Genomic DNA, 24,661 nt, shown 5'->3' with positions numbered 1-24,661 from the left:
TCTGGATCACTGTGAGGGATGTAATGAGATGATGGGGGTTGAACAGCTGGCTGTTCCCTTGTGATCAATTACTGCTCGAGGGAATGTGAATTTGTGTTTGTACAACCGTTAAAAGATACAGGGGGTGACCAAAAGCAATGCGTCTTTAGCACACAAGAAGATTATATTACAGTACTTTGATTCGTTTTTTGTTTGACCGTGTAATTGTCTTGCTTTAAAAAATATATAACCCAGTCTCTTTTATGCATTGCTAATTGGCAGATCTCTTTTGGCCTATTTGGATCAACACCTATTTAAATTTCAAAGTAGGAGAGCCAGACTGCATGTGTAGCCATACATACAAACTACTACTGGCTGACTGCAATTCAGGGTAGATGCCTACTGGGATCTCCATGTAGACTAGTGGGGGAGAACAGGGGAGAAAACACTGAAGCAAACAAAATATCCTGAGCCAGAAAAAGAGGCTTGTAAAGCAAATACGCTGCAATTCTCACAAACTCATTCACCGGCATGCTGGACAGAAGCCAGCGAGGAGACAGCACACTGCGACTGTAGATTCAAGCGTATCCAGCGCTGTACCTCTCATTCACCGATTTATTGGTCTCAACGTGACTGGTTCAATAACCTTTATTATCATTCTCTCTGCTGCTGCAGCAATGTGCGATCAGAAGATGCGTGCCGTCCAAATATTGCACAAGACCTGGTGACTATGCGAAGATTTTGCTACCAGTATTAAATAGATAACATGCGCTAATTCAATAAGATAAAGGCCGGGTAAGCTGAAAACCAGCATGGTTACTTGCGTAAAGGAGGAAAAGTGGAGGCCTGCTTGTTACGGAGAGATCTCGTCCCACATATCTCCTCGTTTTATTACTATATTTAGAAATGTAGTACATTGAAGAAGAGAAACAAATGAGGTAGATTGGAACTAAGCATACGGGTACCACAGAAGTCTCTTAACACAGACAGATGCAAATTATCATTAGAAGAAACGCAAAGGTAATTGGAGAAAAGGAAAACATCAAGACCAACAACACCTCGATGGAGTCGTTTAGGACATGCTCTCAGTTGCCAGTGCTCGTGAAACATTTTTAATTTGTTTCAGGGCCGGTTTTTACAGTCCTCCTGACACCCAAGGTTATTTTTGGTATGACAGTCACCATCCAGTTTAGCTAACTGTTCACAAACATTTGTGGAAAAATTAACCAAAATTTACAAGATTTATGTTTTTTGTAGTAACCTTTTTTTTTTGATACATTGATTACCATTGGCAAAACCATGGTTGTACAATAACCATGGTTAACGATTGTTTTTGTAGAACAACCATAGTTATTTTGTTGATTAATTTTCGTAAGGGTATACAGAACTTATTTTTTTATTAAAAAAAGCTTTTTCTTTCTCTAATTCACTAAAGTTTAAATAATCTTTTTGTGGAAACGATGATATATGTTTTGCAAGCGTGCTACTCCTAAAAATAGATGTAGCTGTTGTGTGGGAAATGAAATATCACAAAGATGAACTCGGCATGTCACAAGGGCAGTTTTTGTTAAGCCACTTACTTAGATTAAAATCGAAATGCAGACTGCCAATGCACCTTTCCTTCAAGTTAGTTCAAAAACAATGTCAAGTTCAAACTTCTATCTTTCAGCACCGGACAGCGGCAATGTCATGCGTACATGGGTGCTAATTGATCAAAATAACTCCCCAAAATGTCGCCTAGGCAGAGCTTACTCTTTCTACCAAAATATACAACGTTTAAAATCAATCAATCGATAACACTCGTACGGTACTGCATACAAAGCCATATGACAAACTTTTAATTATGGGTTTTTTGCATATACACCTCAACATGGGAACAGGGAGCAGTGCAAAGACGAGATTATTTTGACTACAGGCTGTTGCTAAGAGACGCTGCTAGAGCTGTAGTTCATTTAATATTTCTTCATCCTTATCGAATGGGATTTAGCACGTGAATGACTATATGCACCCGCAGGTTGTTATCCATCCGCTCATACAACATGTGCTTCACTACAAGTCTGGGTGTTGAGCAAAAGTAAAGCAATTCTGGTCAACCTGCATATCATGCTGTCCTTGGGGACGCTTTATTTTACTGGTCTACAACTTTACTGCGTAAAGCGTTTGCATGTTTGTTCAATCTTAGCAACTGCAAGACAGGCTTTTGCTCTCATATATGACAATGCGTTTATAGTATTACTAAGTATTTCAAATATATACCAAAAAGTCTGGATGCTTCAAGACAGCTCCAGTCTTTGTAAGGGGTTTTGAAAGACTTAAAATGTAATCAAGATAGAAATTTGATCAGTTTAAGATGCAAAAATCTATATAAATGCAAACAACATATTGTAAGCATTTTCAGTTTAAAAAGGTGAACTGTGACCACACACACACATATGAACATTCTTCTCAGTGGCTCTCTTGCTTTGTTATTCGGTTCCTCTGCAGCAGAAATCAGCGCGCAGTCAGCTAGTAGGAGACGCCGCAGTGTTACGCTATAGCACAGCAAGAGAAAGGGACACGGACGTTGTAAGCGATGATTAGCAATCCGGCACCAGGCCCCGCACCCATACAGCAGCCCACTAATAAAACGCTACGCGTGTCACGGTTGATAAAAGACCTCTGTTCAATGACGACGTATCAAAACTATGACGGCATCTCTCCTCCCCTCGAGAGGTCCGAGAACAGCTCTGTAACTTATACTGGCACACACTTCAAACGCATTACGAGCAGTTCTACAATCAAATTTACTCAAAATTACAGTTGGATTGCAAATGTAAGCTGATCTGTTAAATGGAATGCTAAGCTCTTTTAAAAAAGAAGTCTGACTAATCATAATGATCTATGATCTATTGACCGTGATGTGCAGAGTAAGATAAATATCCTAAATAACCAAGCAATACTTTTAAAGGATATAAATGGTCACTGTTCACTAGGATGTTCAGGTGAATTTCATGTGGCCCAACTGAAACATTTCTTTACACACAAGGGCTTGTGGGTTTTTGTTATTGCGTATAGATTTTATATAACAACAGGGATTATTTTTTAAACAAATATTTGATCATTTGCTTTACTATAAGTCTATACACTTTATATGAAAAGTAAAAAAAAATTGGTGCATTGCTGATGTTTGTATACATATGTCAATGAATTACATCTATGAATTGATGCAACAGTATTGTATGCTTGTTTATCATCATAAAATAAGAGACTCAAGAGCTTAGGCAAATGAGTAAGATAAATGGGCCATGTAAATTTAAGTAGGCTCTGTTTAAGAATCGCAACTATAGAAAAACTTTCTAAATCAAGCTTTGGGTTCGGACAGGAGAAAGGTTGGGTGTACTGATTATCGGGTGAATTTGGTGGTAGTCACATAAGGAAGTTCTTGCTGAGTAAGCAGGAAACGGATTCAGTTAAAACAAGCCCCATGGGAAACTCTGAAGTTCCTAGGATATCACGAAGTTCCTGTAATTCGACAGCAAATGCATCCCCAAACACAACCTGATACCTAATGGTTTGCTTTTCAGCAATCAATGACACAATAGAATTGTTTGAAATAGCGTGCATGGTTAAACGTACGTCTTGCCATTGCCGGGCCATAACATATAACATCAAATCTACCACATTTACAAATTTGCAAAATGATTTCCAAATTTTTGCTCATGGATTTTCTAGCAAAGCAGCAACTACTGCATACCCACTATAAAACAAATGTAACATCAAAAAAATTTTTTATATGACAACCAAAGTAATTTATAAGCAAAATCCAGCATGCACCCCCAATGACGTTTGTAAGGGTCTGACAGGTACTGTTCTGCAGTACAGGCAACCTGTACTTGAACAAATACACTATGCGACTATGACTTTGTGTGGGAACTCAAAATAATTTTGAATTTATAATAAATAGTATATACTTAACTAAATAAAAAATGTTCAACATGACAAAATGTGGCAGAATGAAGTATCAGCAGTACTGAGTTTAAGTTCAGCTTATTCTCTTTGTGTCCATAAGGTCAAACGGTCATAAGGTCTTTCCTGATAAAACAACATTAACATTTACAGCATTGCCGTAAAAAGCATTGTGTGAATACTGTATGCATGTATGCGTAAGTGTTTGTGTCATAAAGGAGTGAAAATGAAAGGAAGAGAATACATACAGAAGGACACAAATGAGAGGAGAGAGTAAAATGGTCCTTTAATCTAAGGTGAATGGTGAAAACTGCAGAATTGTATGAAAAGAAAGAAGTCTTTACAGAATGACAATGAAATGGATGCTGCGCACAGGACTACTGTTATAATAATATGAGTCGATGATTCAAAGGAGAGGGGGACAGCAAGACAACAGTACTGCAATTTAAAAAGACGATTTAAAAAAAGTTATATCCTTTCCAAATGTAGCTACTGGTCGCACAACACTTTCAACTGCAGGTAATAATTCCAGGGTATTTTGCGTACCAGGGAAGTCCTGACCCTCAACTAGTACACCTCATGAGTTCATTGCCCTGCCAATAAACACAATCCATCCCTTAAAATAGGCTTGAGTACCTTACTAAACTTTACATTAATGTATTTGGCAGACACTTTTATTCAGAGTGACTTATAGTGCATTCAAGCAATACATTTTATCAGTATGTGATCCCTGGGGATTGAACCCATGACCTTTGTGGTGCAAAAGCAATGCTCTGCTGTACCAATTCAGCTCCAGGGTCACTGTAAACATTAATATTAAATATTAAGTAATAAAACAGGTAGCACTACAGTCAAAGTTGAACTCTAAACTTGACTGATATGTTGACACTGACATTTACATATATATATTTAAAAGATCCTTCTTATTAAAAGTGACTTCAGTCTATACATTTGATCAGTAGGCTATGTGTGCTATCTAGGATCGAACCCATAACCTTTGCATTGAACAAGCAATGCGCTACCTATTGAGCTACAGGAAGCAAAAGATTTATTAAAGTTGTTGATTAAGTGAAAGTGGCTGAATAGCAACACACTCACCCTAGCGTATTTCGAGGAGTATGGATCCTCAAAGAGCGCCCAGATTCGGGGTTGCCATATACTCCACCAGCTGGGGTTTCGTCCATCCTCCTGCAGACACAACCTCTTCAGGTCCCCGTCAGCGCCACCCGTCAGAGCTGGGTCGTCTTCCGGAGGGTCCGGTTCGGGTGTCTCGAAGCTGTCCAGCGCTTCCTCGGCGTCCCGATGCTGTCTGTAGTTCATCCAGCAGCAAGCCTCCACGTCTGTCTCATCGATACCCCAAAAAGCGAGCTCCTCCTCGAACAGAGGACCGCACACATCATTGGGACAGTGCAACTTCCCCGTGCGGTAATAGTTTAGGATAAATGCGAAAGTGTTGGGGTGACGGTCGAAGAAAAACTCGTCGGATTTGGGGTCATAGTCAAAGTTACTGAACGCGTCTGGCTCGGTGAGCCAAGACAAGCGCGTGCCGGGCAGCGTCTTCAGGGTGCTGCGGTACGTCTCGTGCCGAACCCCCCCGCAGTTTATCACAATTTTGTCGCTCTCTGACGGACAAGTCATGTCTGCGCTGTAACATGCTTTGCTGGACGACTTGTTCCCACCCTTGCGCCCTTTGAAAGTGGAGACACACACCGAACTGAGCATAGAGGAGCAGGGGGTGGGAGAGGAGGAGAGAGAACCGAGAAGGGAGGGGGGTGGGAGGAGCCTGCGCAGGAGAAAAGAGGAGATATTTAGTGATGTTCATATTTTTATACACCATCACGTTGGTTACCTGTCACATTAGTTGTACAGCAAATATTAGTAGTAATAAATGTGTATTTGTAGGTGCTTTTGTAGTTGGGCACTAATGAATTTAAACTTAAATAACTCAATATCAAGTTTAACTATAAAACACTTCCCAACTCCCTATACGAAATTAACCATGGTTTTATTACAGAAAATGAGTAGAAAGCATTGATTTTTTTGCACTGATATTGATTTGTAAAAACACAGTAAAAGTGGTATTTGTGGTAACTACTGTTTTTATCTACAGTAACTATGGTTTTTGGTTTTATTTGTAGTAAACCATGGTTAAGTTAAGAATATGTGAAAATGTACTCTGGAGATAATCAGTTGTTGATACAGGACTATGGGCTAAACACTGATTCACACGAACACACATGGTTGAGCATCTTTAGTAAATGGGTTTAATGTGCATTCAGTGTTACATAATAAAAAGGTTTCCCTTACAAAAAAGGGGACCCCCTCCTCTTCCTCTGTACTGTCTGCTCATCTCTACCATCTCATGCCATCACTCTGCTCCCATGTCCCCTCAATTGACTAAAATACTCTTCTCAATTACAGCGATGGGAGATGAAAATGACTGAATGCTTCACAGACCCCCACCGCCACGCACACATCATGCTCTCGGTGTGTCCAATAGAAAGAGGGAGAGGAGCAAAACGAGAGAGAGGAAGGGTGGGAGGAAGAGCGAAAAAAGCTAAAGGCAGAACGATTATTTGCTGAGCTACACAAAATAGGGAGAAAAGACTGCAGAGCATTAACTCTTACACATTCACTCTCTCTCTCTCTCTCTCTCTCTCTCTCTCTCTCTCTCTCTCTCTCTCTCTCTCTCTCTGTGCAGTGCTAATGTTATGCAGACTAGTCAGTATATGTACAGTATTAACCCTTTGTGTCAAAGCTAATACATCATGATTGTTTGAGTATGCAATTTTAAAAATTCTATGTAGAGTGTCTATTAATAAGGATTGTGTTCATCTAAACAACTACAGTATATACAACAATATACTAATGTAGTAGTGACTTTACAAGCATACATATACACACAGCTGCATTATCACTGCATTAGAAACAGTGCTGGACATCTGAACGTTTTTACTCTTTAGCTTTAATGAAGCAAATAAATCTACAGTCCTGGCTCATCAACTCCTCTTGTTTAGCTTTACCGCTTGTTCTTTATAGTGCTGTGCAAAGCTATAACTGTTTATTTATTTGATTTGTCCTATAAAACTGTCTTAAAAATAGTTTAGATTCAGAAAATAAAACCGGAAAAAATAAAATATTACAGTAATTAATATTCTCCTCTGGACCAAAACAAGCATGGGGCAGATTTGGTAATCCTTGCTTCATCACATCTTTACTATCTAACTCACTGTTTCTGTCACTTCGTTTCTCCTAAAATTATTGTCCTTCTGTTTCTGTGAATAACTTTAAACACAACAAAGATCTTAAGAGCGCGTGAGAGTAAGTGCTGAATCACATAACATAAGGTAAATGGATTCAGTGTCTCTAAATAAAGACTGTTGAGGCTGCTTTCTCCTTTCAGCACCACGGACAGCGCAGGTGTTTTCTCTCACCATAATACTGACTAATAATACTGTACAAGCACTGCTGCCATTTATACAGAAACATTTTGTCGAATAAAAAACAAGAAAATATTGTGCACTATATATATATTTTGTTAATTTTAGCTGATATTAAATATGAGAAGTCAATCTTATAAATAAAACCTTGCTATCGTAGGATAATTATCCAGAAAACTATAAACGCTTTGATATCAAAACACTGCTCTGATTCTCTAATATAGCCAAACTTTGACCAAAAAAAAAAATGAAGTTTGGTATTCAAGGTTTTGTGATGTTTGTATACATGAGAGTTTTTGGCGACCAAAAATATTTTTTTGGAATACAAAGGGAGTAAAGATACAACATGATGAGTAAGAAAAATCGTGAAGAAAGTAAGAAAATTAATCACAAGGTGTGCTGACAGGGCAAAAAGGATCCCACTAAAAAGGGAAATCAGTGTGTGTGTGTGTGAGTAGGGGGAAGTACATTAGGTGTGTATGTCTATTGGGATGGGGGTTGGTTGTAAGGACAGATACGCCTATAAAAGACTACAGTACTATAGACGACCAGGAGCCGACAGAGAGAAAAATCCAGAGAACAGGTTATAGCCACTGAGGAGATTGTGACTGAAGATGCACTGGAATGACTGCAGTAAAGGTAACAGTAGCATTGCCTGCATTAACTGAATATTGAAATATTATTAAACAATGTAATATAGATAATATATATATATACATGCACTATCATTATAGTAAAGAACTGAACCTGTAGTTTGTAAGTATGCTACTTACTCTTGCATCATACTGTATGCTGTAGTGTGTCTGCATTGTACCTTCACTCTATCTCTCTCTCTTTCTCTCTGTCTGGTGCAGTGTAGGATCTTTAGATTTCTCTACTTGGTATCCCACTGCAGTTGAACCTCAGTGGTGCTCATAGGCCACCTAGAGGATAAATCGGAGAACTGCATGCCACAAAATACTGCAGTACCCCCTCCTCTTCTGGCTTTTCTTCATGTCTGAGGTAGGGATGCCTTATGCAAACCATCTGTTCTTTAGTTGATGCTTTGCATGCCAGTGTGTGGCCCTTTTTGGTCATACACACTTTTAATTAACTGATATCACTGATATCGATTCACAGGTTCAATTCAATCACTGATTTTGATGAATTAAGAAGCTAATATCTTAGTCTCAACCAGACTGCCTGAGTCAGTGATTGGTTTTGGCTTTTTCAATCCCTCCCTATTTCTCCCCTCTCTCTCTTATTTGTGTGCACCAAGCGACTTTTGGCTGAATTGCTCATATTGGCGTCACTAAGGAGGGAGAAAATGAAAGACAGAACATATTAACAGCACAAGGACGCGTGCTGCTCACACAAGAATAGACACGTTTACAAAAAAATGTACGCGCACAGCGCAATTAATTGCTCGAATTTATGCTGTGTAATTGCAACATAAACTACACAGTGGAAAACATGCAGACACAATACTCTGAAGGTCATCAGTCAGGCTTTGGCCCCTCGCTTTAAAACGAATCACAGCTCTGACTGCTGAGAACAGAAAGGTTTTAGATAGAGGGAAGGGGGCTTAAAAGACTCAGTGACAAAACTGAGCTGCACATGACTATATTCTTATAACACTACCAGTATTTTTAAGATAGTTATAACCCCACTCCCCCCACCCAACCCCGTCATCTCAGCTCTTGTTAAAACCTAATTAATAAAAGTGCCCTCTACGGTTAATTACCATCCCTTTATAGTACCCCATTAAGTACTCAGGGAATGAAGCCGGAGAGGGATGGGATATAATTGTGTTAAGCCAAACCACACATGAACTTGATGGAAACTATTCTTAGCGTTGGGAAAGAATGGAGTATAGTGACAAAAAGAAAGAGAGAGAGAGATCAAAAACAGAGGGTGAAAAAGGGGTCAATTCAGGTCACTAGTTAAGGTCACACTATAAGAAAAAATTTATATTTGGATCAGCTTTGTAATAAAGTGGTGTAATAAAGGATACAGTAGTGCACATACACTGTAGGATGTTGGTTAGTGAAGGGGGAGAGAGGGAGGGGCCAGTGACTGAGAAAACATGAAACAAACTAAAAAGTGTAACTAGTCTGTGATGTGCATTTAAAGTCTTCAAAAGGGAGATCGCCCTCTTAGTTTTATTTACGCTTATCCAAAATATTATAACAAGAGATGCAGGGAATGGGACCATACCAGAGTCCCTATTTAAGAGCAGCAGTAAACATTAAAATAGTACTGTTTACATTTGATAGCTGCATAAGGTGGGTGGGGAGGCAGACAGGCATTCATGCTAACTCAGCAAAAAAACAAAAAAACATACTTATTCATTGACCTTTCAAGGTGGCATACCGTATGTGAATGGGTGGAGACTTAAAATTGTGGGAACGTCCAGAAATGTCTTGGGCTTACCGAGGAAAAGACCAAAACCGCATGCACTAACATTTAACAAAACGCATTTTGAAAATGTGAAAAGTGGGGATAACAAAGTAGAGCAGACTACTTGTTGAGTCTGGCAAAGAGTACAGGCCCGCATCGGCACACATACAGAGAATACAATAACACTTGTACAAAAGATCACGACACTAACACAAGACAAACACCTATATGAAATACTTACTCGTTGTGCGTCTGGCTCTGTTCGCGTGCGGGCAGTGCGTGTGTTACTGAACACACACACATGAACACGCAAATAGCACAAATGTTAGGTGAAATGTAGTTAGTTTTCGGATGAAAGCAGTGGTCCTGTCGGCGTGTGGTCCGAATGACTGCGCAGAACAAGATGTATTTTTGATAACTGGCTACAGTTTATGAATAATGTAATATGTCCGTGCTACAGCACCTAGCAAAACATCGCAACGTCACTGTGCTACGGTTCGTTCCTTTGGTAATATAAAAGACAAGCTTGCCAAAAATATAAGCTACATATGTTATACCTTGCCTATGTGCCTCCCTGGTCCCTTCAATACATGTTTCCGTAATATACAGGTGGTACTGCTATCCTTCCAGGTTTTAGGTAAATGTCTTTCCCTGATAAATTTGCATTTATGTCTATAATAAAGCTTGTGTTAATCAATTACTTCTTATTCCCTAAACGAAACAGTCCATCCAGCCGAAGGAAACGTGCAGCGGGGAAACACCTCTCTCTCTCTTTCTCTCCCTCCTTCTCTCTCTCTCTCTAATCTTCATACATTTGCTCTTTTAGCAGTCCATCCCTTTCTTCTCAGTTTCAGCATCATTTCTTGCGTATCTTCACCTGTTCGCGTTGTCCAGTGTTACAGACAGTTAACGTAAGCGGCAGGCTGGGATGCCTGTTTGAAATTATTAATGCCGAACAAACAGCATGTTGAAATGTTCTTACACTCCGTTCCGTTTACTTCCCTTGATGTTTTTCTTTAGATAAAATCAGTATTTCCAAACAATTTAGTCCTTAATCTAATGATGACACGCGATCCCTCTGTGTTTTCCCTCCCTTTGGCTCTTTAAAGGGAAAGGTGGCAGCTGGTGCCCCCTCCCCAAACCCCACCCTGTGTCTTTTAACCATCTATATGCCAAGTAGAGAAACCTGTCGCTATTGTCAGCATTTCTACTTTTTTATTTACGTCCATCTAAACCAATTAGGTAAGTAGAATACTCAAAAAAAAAATATATATATATATATGTGTGATAGACAGGTACCAGATCAAGTCTATATATGCAGAATCGTGCAGAATCACTTTCATCTAGAAATTTAAATCTTGATAGACCAACCTTTTGCTATTTACTATTTTTGTCATACAAATTAGCTTTTAATAGATAAATCACAATCTTTTCCTTCACCTGTTACTCATTTTTTATCCATCCAACCTCCCTATTTGGCCTGAAATCAGCCATATTCTCTCTCTCTCTCTCTCTGGCACATAGCCGGAGGCAAAGCTGGGGGAAGAGTGCAAGATGTCGAGAGACCAAGTGGGTGGAGGAAACTGACGAGGGGATGAAATTCAGACTAATTTGAAATATTCTGCAAAATCATCTTTCTTTTTTCCCCGCCATCACTCTCTCAGTTTTACTTCATGCTTTTATCGAGTCACCAGATTGTGGTGTAGGCTAGTGGTTGAGCATACAATACTATGCAACCTTTGTGGGTTGCCTTGGTAGGTAGCCAACTATCTCCTCAGCGATATTTCTGTCTCTCACTCTCTTCTTGGTCTTCCCTCTTTACTTGCAGATTTTTTCAACAAGCTTCCTGTAATCATCATGCAATTTTCTATAAAATGTAGCTGCTAAAGATTTTCATGTAAATGAATGCACAAACATACAGGCACACACACAAGAATGCTAAAGAATACATACAGGCCTACCCATACAAACACATACACACACATATTGAAGATCAATAAATCAATAATGTCTCAGCCAATCACTCTTAACTTCTTTTTATTCTCCATTTATTGCTGACCCCTATGAGTGACAAAAGAAGACAATAAACAAAATTGATGAAAACATTTCAGGTCTATTTTATGAACACTTAAACGTTTACATTTAGGCATTTAGATTTTTTCACATTCTTTATCAAACCAAATCCTATTTTGTGTATTTTCCTACACCACAGACATTTTGTTTTTTCCATATATCTGATTCTCTGTACTATACATTTTGGGGACACTTAGAATGTCCTGTAATGGATCTCTACTACCCCTTTCTTGCTGTTTCACCACACGATGTGCAATATTACGTGTAGGTAATGGTGCAGGCACAGGTGCCTTAAAACTATCCACATACACACTACTTTTACCCCTGTAAGGCAAAGGCAGATGTGGGCAAGGCAGTCGAGGCTGACATGATAAAGTGGATGGAGCTTTGTGAGCAGGAAGTCGACTGTGGGCTCCACTCTTGGTAAGGCTTCCAATAAAGGTAGCTTCATCCATTACAGAGCAAGGAGTCAAATTTGACCTGAAATAAAATAACATAAAAGTTATCAATGGTTATAAAAGAAAAAAATGTAAATAATTTAGTATGAAAGAGAATGATGCGGAATAATGAGGCAGAATATTAATACATACCAGTAACATTCTAGTGGTTCTAGTGGATCCATTATCTTTTTGCTTATCACTATGGTGACCATTCACTTAGCTCACATATCACTTAGTCAATAGAAACACTTTGGGGAACGGTCCACTAAGACTAAAGCTCTAGATTCCTTAGCACAGGAACTTCTTTACGCATGAAAAACCACTGCTCTCTCGATAAAGAACATCTTACCAGCTAAAAGACCGGAAGCACATTTAAGTGCTCTTTACATTCTGTGTTCATGTAAAGTCAGCACAGGTGGACCAAACAATAAAAACAAAACATTTCCTATCTCTTATATACTGTAAAACATAAACATGCTATAAAAAGGGTGTGTAAATGAGTGTCAATATGTGTTTGCGACCTTGCTGCCATCAATGTGACCCACCAATCAAGAGCTGACAAGGTTCAGGAGACCAGGCCAAAGGGTGAGATGACCTATGTTTCACTAAATGATTTCAATCATTCTGTACAATGAAAATATGAAAAATGAATCATCTATTAAAGATAGATGAAAGGACTTTATAATATTGATATGATATGACCTTGATATGTAAAACTGCCCATTAAATGACTTTTGTTAAATTGTTAATAACTTAAATGATTTGCAAATGATTTACTGTTTTCTATATAAAATCATCCTACATTATATTAAGAACATTTTGTGAAATATAAGCTTGATATCTTTAATACTGACTGAGTAACGACGTATATGGAAGAGTGAAATCAATGTTGATTCTCCCAATCTAAAAATTAGATGATGAAGCTTTAACATGGATTTTAAAGGCAGTGTCATAAATGGTTGGCACCTGTGGAGGTACACATAAATGCTGCACCAAAAACAGGACATACAACTTTAACAAATACCTCACTCGAGGCCAGATTTCATATACTGTAAGTTCTGGGTGTTGCACTCAAATGGGATCGGAAAGCTGATTACTCAAGTAGTGCATTACTCTGCACTTACATCTAGAGATTGGATAAGATCTGCAAACCCTTTGATCTCTGTCATCACTTTTGAGAAGCCACCACTTCTGATCTCAGATCATTCGCGCATTCACACTGCCCTCTGGTGGTGTAGAGTGTTACCTGTTAAAGTGCTTGAAGTCGGTCTTGGTTGTGCTACAGATTGGCTCCTGCACAAGCGACTGAGTCTTATTCAGCTGTCTGTATAGTGCCTGATTCAAATCAAGAGAGGTATGAGTCATACCATTAGCCTAGAAGCACTGTTGGATATAAAACTGCTGTCTGCTTAAAGCCTGATTGGTTCCGGCGACTATAAAAGCCAACTAATTAAGATGTTTGGGATGAATTAGCCTTTTTTTATGAATGTAGATGTAACATATTCCAATCAGGAGTCTATAGTGTAAAATGTATGCATTTTATTTCATTTATGTAACTTAGTTTATAATCCAGCCAGACCATATATAAAGGTATACATGTACATAATCAAACCACAGATATTAAATTTAACAGAACAACATCTAATCCGTGTCTTCAATGCTTAGCCTTTTAATCTCACCTGTATCATGCTATAATGTCCATTGAGAGATTCACACGGTGCTGGTTGACCTCTGTAGCTGTCCTGCATTTCACTGATGGGTTTAGAGACAACCCTCACTGTTACATGGTCTCTTAGCTGCAAAGCAACACACACATCTCAAACATACAGGTCCAAACAAGATCTTTGGATTAAAAAATACGTTCCCCAAAGAAACCTTTCACACACACGCGCACACACGTCTCACCCTGTGTGCCAGCTCATTGAGGAAATGTGTAGTCCAGTGTGGAGGGGCTTTAGAATAGATTTCATTGTGCAGTGGTCCAGTCAATGGTTTTCTGTCATGTGCGGAGTGTGAGGTGAGAGTGAATTGAGCAGATACAGGTACTTCGTTCTGCCGGCGGAGGACAGGGGGTAGAGGAGCATTCTGGGCCAGCAACAAAAGATTGAAAGTATTTATAGTCAGTACTGTTGTGGCAGTGGAAAATATATTACAGCATTACACTAGCAAATACTAGGCCACAAAAAAGGAGATTTAACACTTTAAAAGATCTTTTGATCTGAAAGTGTATGGTTGAGTGATTAAAATGACTTTTGATCACTCAAGCAAAAAGCTGCTTCAATAAAATGCCATGGGGGGCAACGTTGAATATGGTAAAATATAACAGTTTTGATTTAATTTTAAAACATAGAGTTTATTCTAATGTATGGATAATTAAATCAAAGCTTTAAAACACTTCATGATCATGATCTTTTCTTCTGAAGGTGCATGTTATAAGTGCTTCCCAACCAGGGGAGCCTCAGCAGATTTACAAGGGTGCCTTTATAAAAATGATTAAAAATGGGACAAAACAAGCATTAAAATAAACTTAAACAAGCAACAATCAAGATGTTTCTTATTTTTTTGGCCATTTTAGTAGTGAATATACGTCTGGTCATTCCAAGTTCTATTTTATTTTATGTGGAAAAAATTAAGTTAGTGGGAGGCCTTCAAATGTTGTGGGCAACTAGGGGGCCTTGAAGTGAAAAAGGTTGGGAACCACTGTTGTAGACAACTGTCTACAACATATAAGTCTCTTTAAATTTATTTTATTTTATTGATAATGGTGACCAAATAATGAAAAAAAAGCAGCCATTAAAGTGGCCAGAATAGATTAAACTTTCTTCAATATTGCTCAAAAAAGTGAGACGTCAGGAAGATGCATAAATGACAAGAGTGCGAATGGTGGCTACTTTGAAGATGCTACCCACATGAAAAAATACTGTAGTATACTTTAGTATTTACTATAGTAAACTGTAGTAAATTATAGTATATTATAGTATTTACTACACATACCATAGTATTAACTATAGTAAACTGATAAACTGTAGTAAAGACCATAGTAAACTTTACTTCTTACTATAGTAAACTATAGTGTATTGCAGTATACTATAGTATATTATAGTATTTACTACACATACACTAGTTTTAACTATAGTAAACTGATAAACTGTAGTAAGTACCATAGTATACTTTAGTTCTTACTATAGTAAACTATAGTGCATTGTAGTATACTATAGGATATTATAGTATTTACTACACTTTGATAATTTATACTACAGCATTCTGTAGTATTAACTAGTCAATTGTTAAACTATAACAAATTCCACATTACTTTACTGTTTAGAATTGGCAAGTTGTGGCATAATGGATAGAGAGTCAGACTTGTAACTTGATGGTCACGGGTTTGAGTCTCAGCAGGAATTGTAGGTGGGGGAGTGAATAAATATCCCTCTCCTCCACCATCTTCACAAAGAACTGAGGTGCCTTTGAGCAAGGTGCCTAACCCCCAATTGCTCCATAGGTGCCACAGCAAAAAAGGCTGACCACTGATCCAAGGTGTGTGCTTAAATTCTGAAAGTGAGTTACCATACTTGGCCACACTTAACTATTAACTGGTCTATTATTTACTGTACACTGTAGTATTGGCTATACACATGTTAAATATTATTTAATATAAAATACTTTAAAAATACATTTTACTATATTTTCAATCTAAAGCTATAGCCACGGTGTCTAATAATTTTCAGTACAAACCTGGCTGTCATTTGGTGTTTCTGATTGCTTTAAAAGTAATCTAAAATGCCAATATAGCTTGGTGTTGGGTAGCTATAAACAGCTTAAAAAAAGAAAAAGGCTGAAATGTAGAGTACCTTGATAATTTATTTATCAATGCATTTACTCCAAGAACTGGATGCATATATGGAGGTTGCGGACAAAAAAAATCATACAATAACATCAAGGTATACAAAACATCACATATCAAGACCAGAAGTTATCAACAATAATGTACAATGTAAAAAAGCTCTTATCCAAAACTCAAAAGCCCCTGACTTTTGGGCGATTTAGACCGATTACACTTAGGACTAAAAACATAAGGTCTGAACAGCTCAAGGGCTGTATATTATAATTTCAGTTTTATACATTACATTAACAGCAATTAGATTCTGATGACAAACAATTTACAAGCTTTAATAACACTTTAATACATCTCAAATACAGGCATCCTTATAAGATAATAAAAATCACCAACTGTGTGCAAAAAGCATTTGTTAAGTATTTCATTCGGTTTGCATATTAATATTTCATTTGTTTTCAGAAGCTTTAAAATATGGCCAGTTGTATTTACATCTGAGAAATCATCATAGAATCGCAACTGACATGTTGCCTTTTTCAACTTAGAAATTAACAGATACATCTCATTACACTGGCATGGAGTAGAGCAGCTGCACATGGACTTAAAAAGCAAAACAGATTGAATTAAACCAAGCTCTCCATTTTTTAAGGCGACACATGAATTGTTACGTCTATATTTAGCTGCATATGCTTCATTTGTGTACACAGTGTTATTTATTATGCATCTATTAAATTCCTTTAGATTGACATCAACATTAATGTGACAGTCGCTGAATAAAAGTCTCTCTTGTATTGAAAGTTGTCTTGCTACAAAGTGACCTACAGCTTGAACTCCACTATCTTCCTTGAAGCATTTAATCACTGATGTGTCTTTGTTGACTAATTTGGTAAAAAGTGACTGAGCAGTGTGAGACCCATTGCTGAATAATTCAGAACTTTGGATAAGATGCTTGTGGTAGAAAAAACGTTTGAAAATTTGTTGTGGCACTGACTGTGTACCATTAAACATATCAAGTAGAATGCCAATGTTGTCCTCATAAGAGAAAGCTGAATGAACCCATAATGGGCCCCATTTTTCTACAGCATCTTTTAAGTGAACTAGGCAATGGACATTGAAGGATACGTGACACTTGCCATACAACTCTGCTACTTCAACTACAAACCGCATGAGACAGGCAGAGGCACGGTTAAGATCATGAACTTTGACATCAGGCTGGAGTAGTGTGTAGATTCCAAATACAAGCAGTAACCAATGCTTAAAATATGGCATTGGTAAAACAGACTTCAAAAGTAATGGAGAGTAAAATAATAAAAATGCTCTCCATTCAGAGGCTTTCCAGTACTGTCTTTCAGACAGAGGTCTTGGATTGCGTTTAATTTCATTTGGTGGTTTCATTTGTTTTAGATCAATGTTCAGCTGTTTTGTAACCTTTGGTTTCAAGTAGAAGGGAGAAGAGGAGTTTTTAGAATCACACCATAAATTTACAAACTGTTTAGTCACACCAAGACATACATTATGCATGTATTCAGGTACAAAATTTTGGATTATGTCAAAATTTGGAAGTAAGAGTAAAGGACTTGCTTCCTTGACCCCCTCAACATCCTTGCCTAGTTGTGTTGCTGTGAATGCTTCTCTGATTGTTTCTTCATGGTTCCGTTCTGAAGGACAATTACCAAGTTGTGGGAACACTCGTGTAAAACCATTACCTTTCCGTACAACTTCTCCCATGTGGAGACAGAATCCACAACCATACTTTCCATTGAATTGTTTAAAGCCTTGAACCATAGCTCGCGCAGGCGCGTCACAAATACAGACAGCAGGAGAAACTTTACTTGTGTGTCCAGATCCATTTTCATCAAACCATTTAAAGCCTTTAACAAATAATTTTTTCAATTCTGTCACGAATGGTTTTAACAATGTTGCCATTTCTGGCTTCTTGCCAAACCAAAGAGAATGTAAAAGAGTATATTTGTGGCGCAGTCTGAATGGTAGTTCATTAATGGTACACAATATTGGCCAAATTGAATAATTTGATGACTTAAAAACTGATGCTCCATCTACATTGAATGAAAGAGATATATTATCTGGGTCTTTGATAAAATCTTTAAGTGCAGAACTGTACATTTTACTGCCATAAATGTCACCTACCCCATTGATCCGATTGTTATAATTCTTTGTCAGGGACTCGTAGAAATTTTTGTTCTGAAATACATCCTTGAGCTGGAACTCCAGGGGCATTACAAGGAAATAGTTTCCACCTTTCATATTATCTTTTGAATTTTGACTACCATTGCTGCAACAAGGAGTGAAAGCTTTGCCAATATACTGAAGGCAAATTTTGCAGTAATGATGTATCTCATATGCCTTTGACAAAACGAGAAATGACTTCTCGAAGAAATACTTGGTGGCCGGGGCACAACCAGGGACAATGATATTAATAAGATCGAGCAAATCTTTTACGCCATTTCCACTTATGTTGTGACGCAGGATAAATGCCAGCAGGAGGTATAAAAGTTGTCCTCTGTTGATAGATGCACCAGGATAGATTGCTTCATTGTTCATGTCTGGATGGTTGAATTCTGTTCTCTAAAAAACAAACAATGGTCATGAAGAAAAAAATAGGAGAGCTAACATTGAAAACCACCAATAATTATCAATGTAAAGAGGCTTTAAATGGTTAGTTTACCCAAAAATGAAATAGTCATTATTTACCTGTAAGACCTTCATTCATTGTTGGAACACAAATTAAGATATTTTTGAATTAAATCCAAGAGGTATCTGATCCACACATAGGCAGCAACATGGTTAAAATACACATGACTAAAGTGGTTCACCTGTAATTTTATGAAGAGACACGAATACTTTAAGACTTTAAAAGACTTTATTCAACATTTTGAACCGTTTTCATATGTAGTGAACTTGATGAGCTTCCTTGTTAACGTCCATTTGCCGGTTCATTATTCTGTGTCAGCATCAAATGCATGTGTTGTGGTGCTCACATGTTCAGCTTCGTTCAATAATGCCGGCTTTCAGGCATAAACAAGAAAACGCTGCACTGAGTTTACTATGTATGACAACGGTTAAAATTGTGGAATAAAGTAGTTATTTTTGTTTTGTTTTTGCACACAAAATGTTTTCTCGTACCTTTATAACATTACAGTTGAACCACTTAAGTCACATTGTCTATTTTAACCATTTCTTTTACAGATTTCTGCACCTCAAAAGGTTTGTCATATGAATTCATAAGCGTTAATAATAAATACACACCTGGAAACATGGTTCTTCATCATTCCTGTCATTGCTGCCATTGCGTGATGTATGATCAGACTAGATAAAAAAAAAAAACTTTCTTACTCACACATCGTATTATGTTGGAAATGTTGCTGATAATATTTACTGCAAACTAAAATGACCATAAAGAAATGTTTGAGTTGGATTATTGTCATGTTCAATCTTTAAAGTAATGAAGTAAATTGTACATACTAGGACACGCTGTCCATCAAACATCTCATCATCGTCATCATCGTCCATAGGATCTGACTGTAATACAAAACAGAATTATCCTCTTCAACTGATGCAGAAAGTTAATAAAGGAAAACGCCACAGTTTTTCTATATTTCACCATGTTCTTCTGTCAACTTAAGACGATTTAATACCTCAATCCGTGCACTTAATCACTGTATTGCACGTTGCGCATATGTTAGTGTTTAAGTTAGCACCAATAATTCCTTAGGATCCAAACAGGGAAGACTTTAGAAGCTACCAAACACTTTTAAAGACAGTTACATGTGTAACAACAAAATAAAACAGATAAAAAAACTTAATTTATGGCGGAAGAGCACTTCGACCTCGGCACAGTAATATGATCACTCCACCTCTCCCTTCTCCCTCTGCGTTCTCTGGAGTGATGATATTACTGTGCCTGCTTCAAGGTCGAAGTGTTGCAAGTGCTGCAGTGAAAATCGCCATGTTTTATTTTGTGCCACCATACATACTTTTGTAACTACTCATGTAACCATCTTTAAATAGGGAAATGATGGAAGTATTTAAAGACTTCTAAATTTATCCTTGTTTGGATTAGGGTGGCCATTCGTGCCAGACACGTCCTAAATATGTTTTCGGGTGCGTTCTCCGGAAGTCGCTTTGCTCGACCGCATACGTCATCAAGGTTCTCACATTTCAGTTAAAATACATTAGAAAATTAAGATTTATTTCTTTTAAGACATACAATCATTGTAGTTTCATTCTTACCTTGAAATGTAACTGTTGCTTTTCTGAAATTAAACCCGAAATATTAAACCTTGATGACGTATGCGGTTGACCAACGCGACTTCCGGAGAACGAACCCGAAAACCTGTTAGGAACGTGTCTGGCGGAACTGGCATGAATGGCCACCCTAGTTTGGATCCTAAGGAATGAATAGTGCTAAGCTAAATGCTAACATGTGCACGACATGCTGTACAGTGATTAAAGGAATAGTCTACTCATTTTCAATATTAAAATATGTTATTACCTTAACTAAGAAGAGTTGATACATCCCTCTATCATCTGTGTGCGTGCACGTAAGCGCTGGAGCACGCTGCGACACTTCGATAGCATTTAGCTTAGCCCCATTCATTCAATGGTACCACTCAGAGATAAAGTTAGAAGTGACCAAACACATCAAAATTTTTCCTATTTAAGACGAGTAGTTATACGAGCAAGTTTGGTGGTACAAAATAAAACGTAGCGCTTTTCTAAGCGGATTTAAAAGAGGAACTATATTGTATGGCGGAACAGCACTTTTGGGAGTACTTCAACTCGCTTGAAAAATCCGCTCCCCTTCTCCCTCTCATAATGGGAGAGGGAGAGTGTTACTGCGCCGAGTCGAAGTACTCCCAAAAGTGCTGTTCCGCCATACAATATAGTTCCTCTTTTAAATCCGCTTAGAAAAGCGCTACGTTTTATTTTGTACCACCAAACTTGCTCGTATAACTACTCGTCTTAAATAGGAAAAACGTTGATGTGTTTGGTCACTTCTAACTTTATCTCTGTTTGGTACCATTGAATGAATGGGGCTAAGCTAAATGCTATCGAAGTGTCGCAGCACGCCCCAGCGCTTACGTGCACGCACACAGATGATAGAGGGATGTATCAACTCTTCTTAGTTAAGGTAATAACATATTTTAATATTGAAAATGAGTAGACTATTCCTTTAAGTGCACGGATTGAGACAGGAGAGGTATGTATTAACTCGTCTAATTTGATGGAAGAACATAGTGAAATATGGAAAAACTGTGGCGTTTTCTATTCAGCTTTTAAGGAAGTATAGCAGTGCAAGGTGTTTGTGTACATACTAGTAGACACTGTCCATTAAACATCTCATCATCGTCATCATCTGCAGGATCTGACTGTAAGAGTGAAAAACAAAACAAAATTATACTGTTAAACTGATAAATTAAAGTCTGTTAAATTATTCAGCTTTTAATGAAGTGTAGCAGTGCAAAGATTTTGTGTACATACTAAGAGACGCTGTCCATCAGAGATTTCATCATCATCGTCGTCATCTGCAGGATCTGACTGTAAGAGTAAAATATAAAACAGATTTATCCTTTTAAACTGATGCATTAAAGGGTTAGTTCATCGAAAAATCTAAAAAAATCTCATTAATGACTCACCCTCATGTTGTTCCAAACTCGTCCAGTCCTCTTCGGAACACAGTTTAAGATGTTTTACATTTAGTCAGAGCTTTCAGTCCCTCCATTGAAAAAGTTTGTACAGTATACTGTCCATGTCCACATAGGCTATAAAAACATCATCAAAGTAGTCCATGTGACATCAGAGGGTCAGTTAGAATTTTTTTGAAGCATCTAAAATACATTTTGGTCCAAAAGTAACAAAACCTGCGACTTTATTCTGCATCCGGGTCTGTTTTCTGTCCGCGTTCACGACTCAGTTGTGACGCTGCTGTTATCGCGCGAGCTTCGTTGGCGTTAGGACATCCGTGTCATGCACACTTACGCACCATTTTTTAAAAATATAGCAATACCAAAATACAACAATGTACAATAGCTTGAACACAGCGTGCGTCTCCCTTAGACAGTAAACGAATCTCGCGCGCGCCAGATACACATCAGCAGCGCCTTACGTCAGCAGCGTCACTACGAGTTGTGAATGCGGACAGAAAACAGATCAGAAAGAGAATACAATGTAGAATAAAGTTGTAGTTTTTGTTATTTTTGGACCAAAATGTATTTTAGATGCTTCAAAAAATTCTCACTGACCCTCTGTTGTCACATGGACTACTTTGATGATGTGATGTACTTTGATGAACTGTGTTCTGAAGATGAACGGAGGTCTTACGGGTTTAGAACGACATGAGGGTGAGTCATTAATGACATAATTTTGATTTTTTGATGAACTAACACCTTAAAGACTGTAAAGTTTTTCAGCGTTTAATGAGGTGTAGCCATGCAAAGTTTTTGTGTACATACTAAGAGACGCTGTCCATCAGAGATTTCATCATCATCGTCGTCTGCAGGATCTGACTGTAAGAGTGAAATACAAAACAAAATTATACTCTTAAACTGACGCATTAAAGACTGTAAAGTTTTTCAGCGTTTAATGAGGTGTAGCCGTGCAAAGTTTTTGTGTACATACTAAGAGACGCTGTCCATCAGGGATTTCATCATCATCGTTGTCTGCAGGATCTGACTGTAAGAGTGAAATACAAAACGAAATTATACTCTTAAACTGACGCATTAAAGATTGTAAAGTTATTCAGCTTTTAATGAGGTGTAGCCGTGCAAAGTTTTTGTGTACATACTAAGAGACGCTGTCCATCAGAGATTTCATCATCATCGTTGTCTGCAGGATCTGACTGTAAGAGTGAAATACAAAACGAAATTATACTCTTAAACTGACGCATTAAAGATTGTAAAGTTATTCAGCTTTTAATGAGGTGTAGCCGTGCAAAGTTTTTGTGTACATACTAAGAGACGCTGTCCATCAGAGATTTCATCATCATCGTTGTCTGCAGGATCTGACTGTAAGAGTGAAATACAAAACGAAATTATACTCTTAAACTGACGCATTAAAGACTGTAAAGTTTTTCAGCGTTTAATGAGGTGTAGCCGTGCAAAGTTTTTGTGTACATACTAAGAGACGCTGTCCATCAGGGATTTCATCATCATCGTTGTCTGCAGGATCTGACTGTAAGAGTGAAATACAAAACGAAATTATACTCTTAAACTGACGCATTAAAGATTGTAAAGTTATTCAGCTTTTAATGAGGTGTAGCCGTGCAAAGTTTTTGTGTACATACTAAGAGACGCTGTCCATCAGAGATTTCATCATCATCGTTGTCTGCAGGATCTGACTGTAAGAGTGAAATACAAAACGAAATTATACTCTTAAACTGACGCATTAAAGACTGTAAAGTTTTTCAGCGTTTAATGAGGTGTAGCCGTGCAAAGTTTTTGTGTACATACTAAGAGACGCTGTCCATCAGGGATTTCATCATCATCGTTGTCTGCAGGATCTGACTGTAAGAGTGAAATACAAAACGAAATTATACTCTTAAACTGACGCATTAAAGATTGTAAAGTTATTCAGCTTTTAATGAGGTGTAGCCGTGCAAAGTTTTTGTGTACATACTAAGAGACGCTGTCCATCAGAGATTTCATCATCATCGTTGTCTGCAGGATCTGACTGTAAGAGTGAAATACAAAACGAAATTATACTCTTACACTGATGCATTAAAGACTGTAATGTTGCAACTTAATGTAGCAAAGCAGTAGTAAAGGAATCTCTGTGTATGGGTCAATGACATGACGTGCATATTTTTGTTTTCAAGTGCATTTCCTTTTAAAATAATTAAAGATATTATAAAATATATCACTTTATTGAATTCAATTTAGTACATTTAAATATAACACAGGCCTATTATTTTATGGTTTGTTATCTTAAACATGTATGTCAGGTGGTGCAAGTGTCTGATGAGAAAACTATTTAAAATGGTGTCTAACAATAAAGAAAGAAAATACATTCCCCAGCAATTTGAATGTCAGGGAGGCACAACAGAATAGACAAGGTAATAACAGTAAACATGTATGCATCATGACCCCAACTGATCCTGGTGGCTTAACAGTTTTGAAAATATATATTTAAAAAGAAAAATTAAGCTTTGTACATACTTGGAGACGTTGTCCATCAAAGACCCTGTCATCGTCATAAGGATCATCATCATCATTGTCATCCTCGACTGCAGTACCTGACTATGTCAGCGATACACAATATAGAATTAACCTCTTCAACTGATGCATGGTATTAAAGACTGCAGGGCTCAACGCAAATATTTTCTTATACTGGCCCGGTCAGATTTTCACTGGCCCCGGTAAAAAAATGTCCGTGTCACATTTTTTAAAATAATGATTCAAGTAAAATATAATTGTACACATATACAACAAACATGTTCCAACTAAAAAAGGTTCCCAACTTTTCTGCTTTACCTGTAAACTGACATTAAATTTTGCAAAATATTGCATCGTTTCTTTCGTCGTGTTTTACCCAAGTAAATGTCTGCTTCCCAG

General features: G+C 37.7%; 2 protein-coding genes across 10 annotated transcripts in view; both read right to left on the bottom strand.

The window, feature by feature from the left end:
* Window positions 1-10,841, bottom strand: part of kcnc3a (potassium voltage-gated channel, Shaw-related subfamily, member 3a) — a 61,908-nt gene extending 51,067 nt beyond the window's left edge. For all 9 annotated transcript variants that reach the window (XM_065277612.1, XM_065277590.1, XM_065277597.1 and 6 more), the window contains exons 1-2: window positions 9,985-10,841; window positions 5,023-5,707 (exon numbers count right to left, since the gene is read on the bottom strand). In XM_065277612.1, the coding sequence (XP_065133684.1) occupies window positions 5,023-5,707; window positions 9,985-10,046 (747 nt within the window). In that variant the 5' untranslated portion in view covers window positions 10,047-10,841. The remainder of the gene's footprint in view (window positions 1-5,022; window positions 5,708-9,984) is intronic.
* Window positions 10,842-11,782: 941 nt separating this feature from the next.
* saxo3 (stabilizer of axonemal microtubules 3) overlaps window positions 11,783-24,661 on the bottom strand; it is a 29,626-nt gene continuing 16,747 nt past the window's right edge. Inside the window, exons 2-5 of the mRNA XM_065274025.2 lie at window positions 14,162-14,341; window positions 13,936-14,052; window positions 13,503-13,591; window positions 11,783-12,296 (exon numbers count right to left, since the gene is read on the bottom strand). Of these exons, the coding sequence (XP_065130097.2) occupies window positions 11,945-12,296; window positions 13,503-13,591; window positions 13,936-14,052; window positions 14,162-14,341 (738 nt within the window). The 3' untranslated portion in view covers window positions 11,783-11,944. The remainder of the gene's footprint in view (window positions 12,297-13,502; window positions 13,592-13,935; window positions 14,053-14,161; window positions 14,342-24,661) is intronic.

Source organism: Paramisgurnus dabryanus, chromosome 3, assembly GCF_030506205.2.
Source record: "Paramisgurnus dabryanus chromosome 3, PD_genome_1.1, whole genome shotgun sequence".
NCBI classification, from domain to species: domain Eukaryota; kingdom Metazoa; phylum Chordata; class Actinopteri; order Cypriniformes; family Cobitidae; genus Paramisgurnus; species Paramisgurnus dabryanus.
This window is presented reverse-complemented; position numbering and strand designations above follow the sequence as displayed.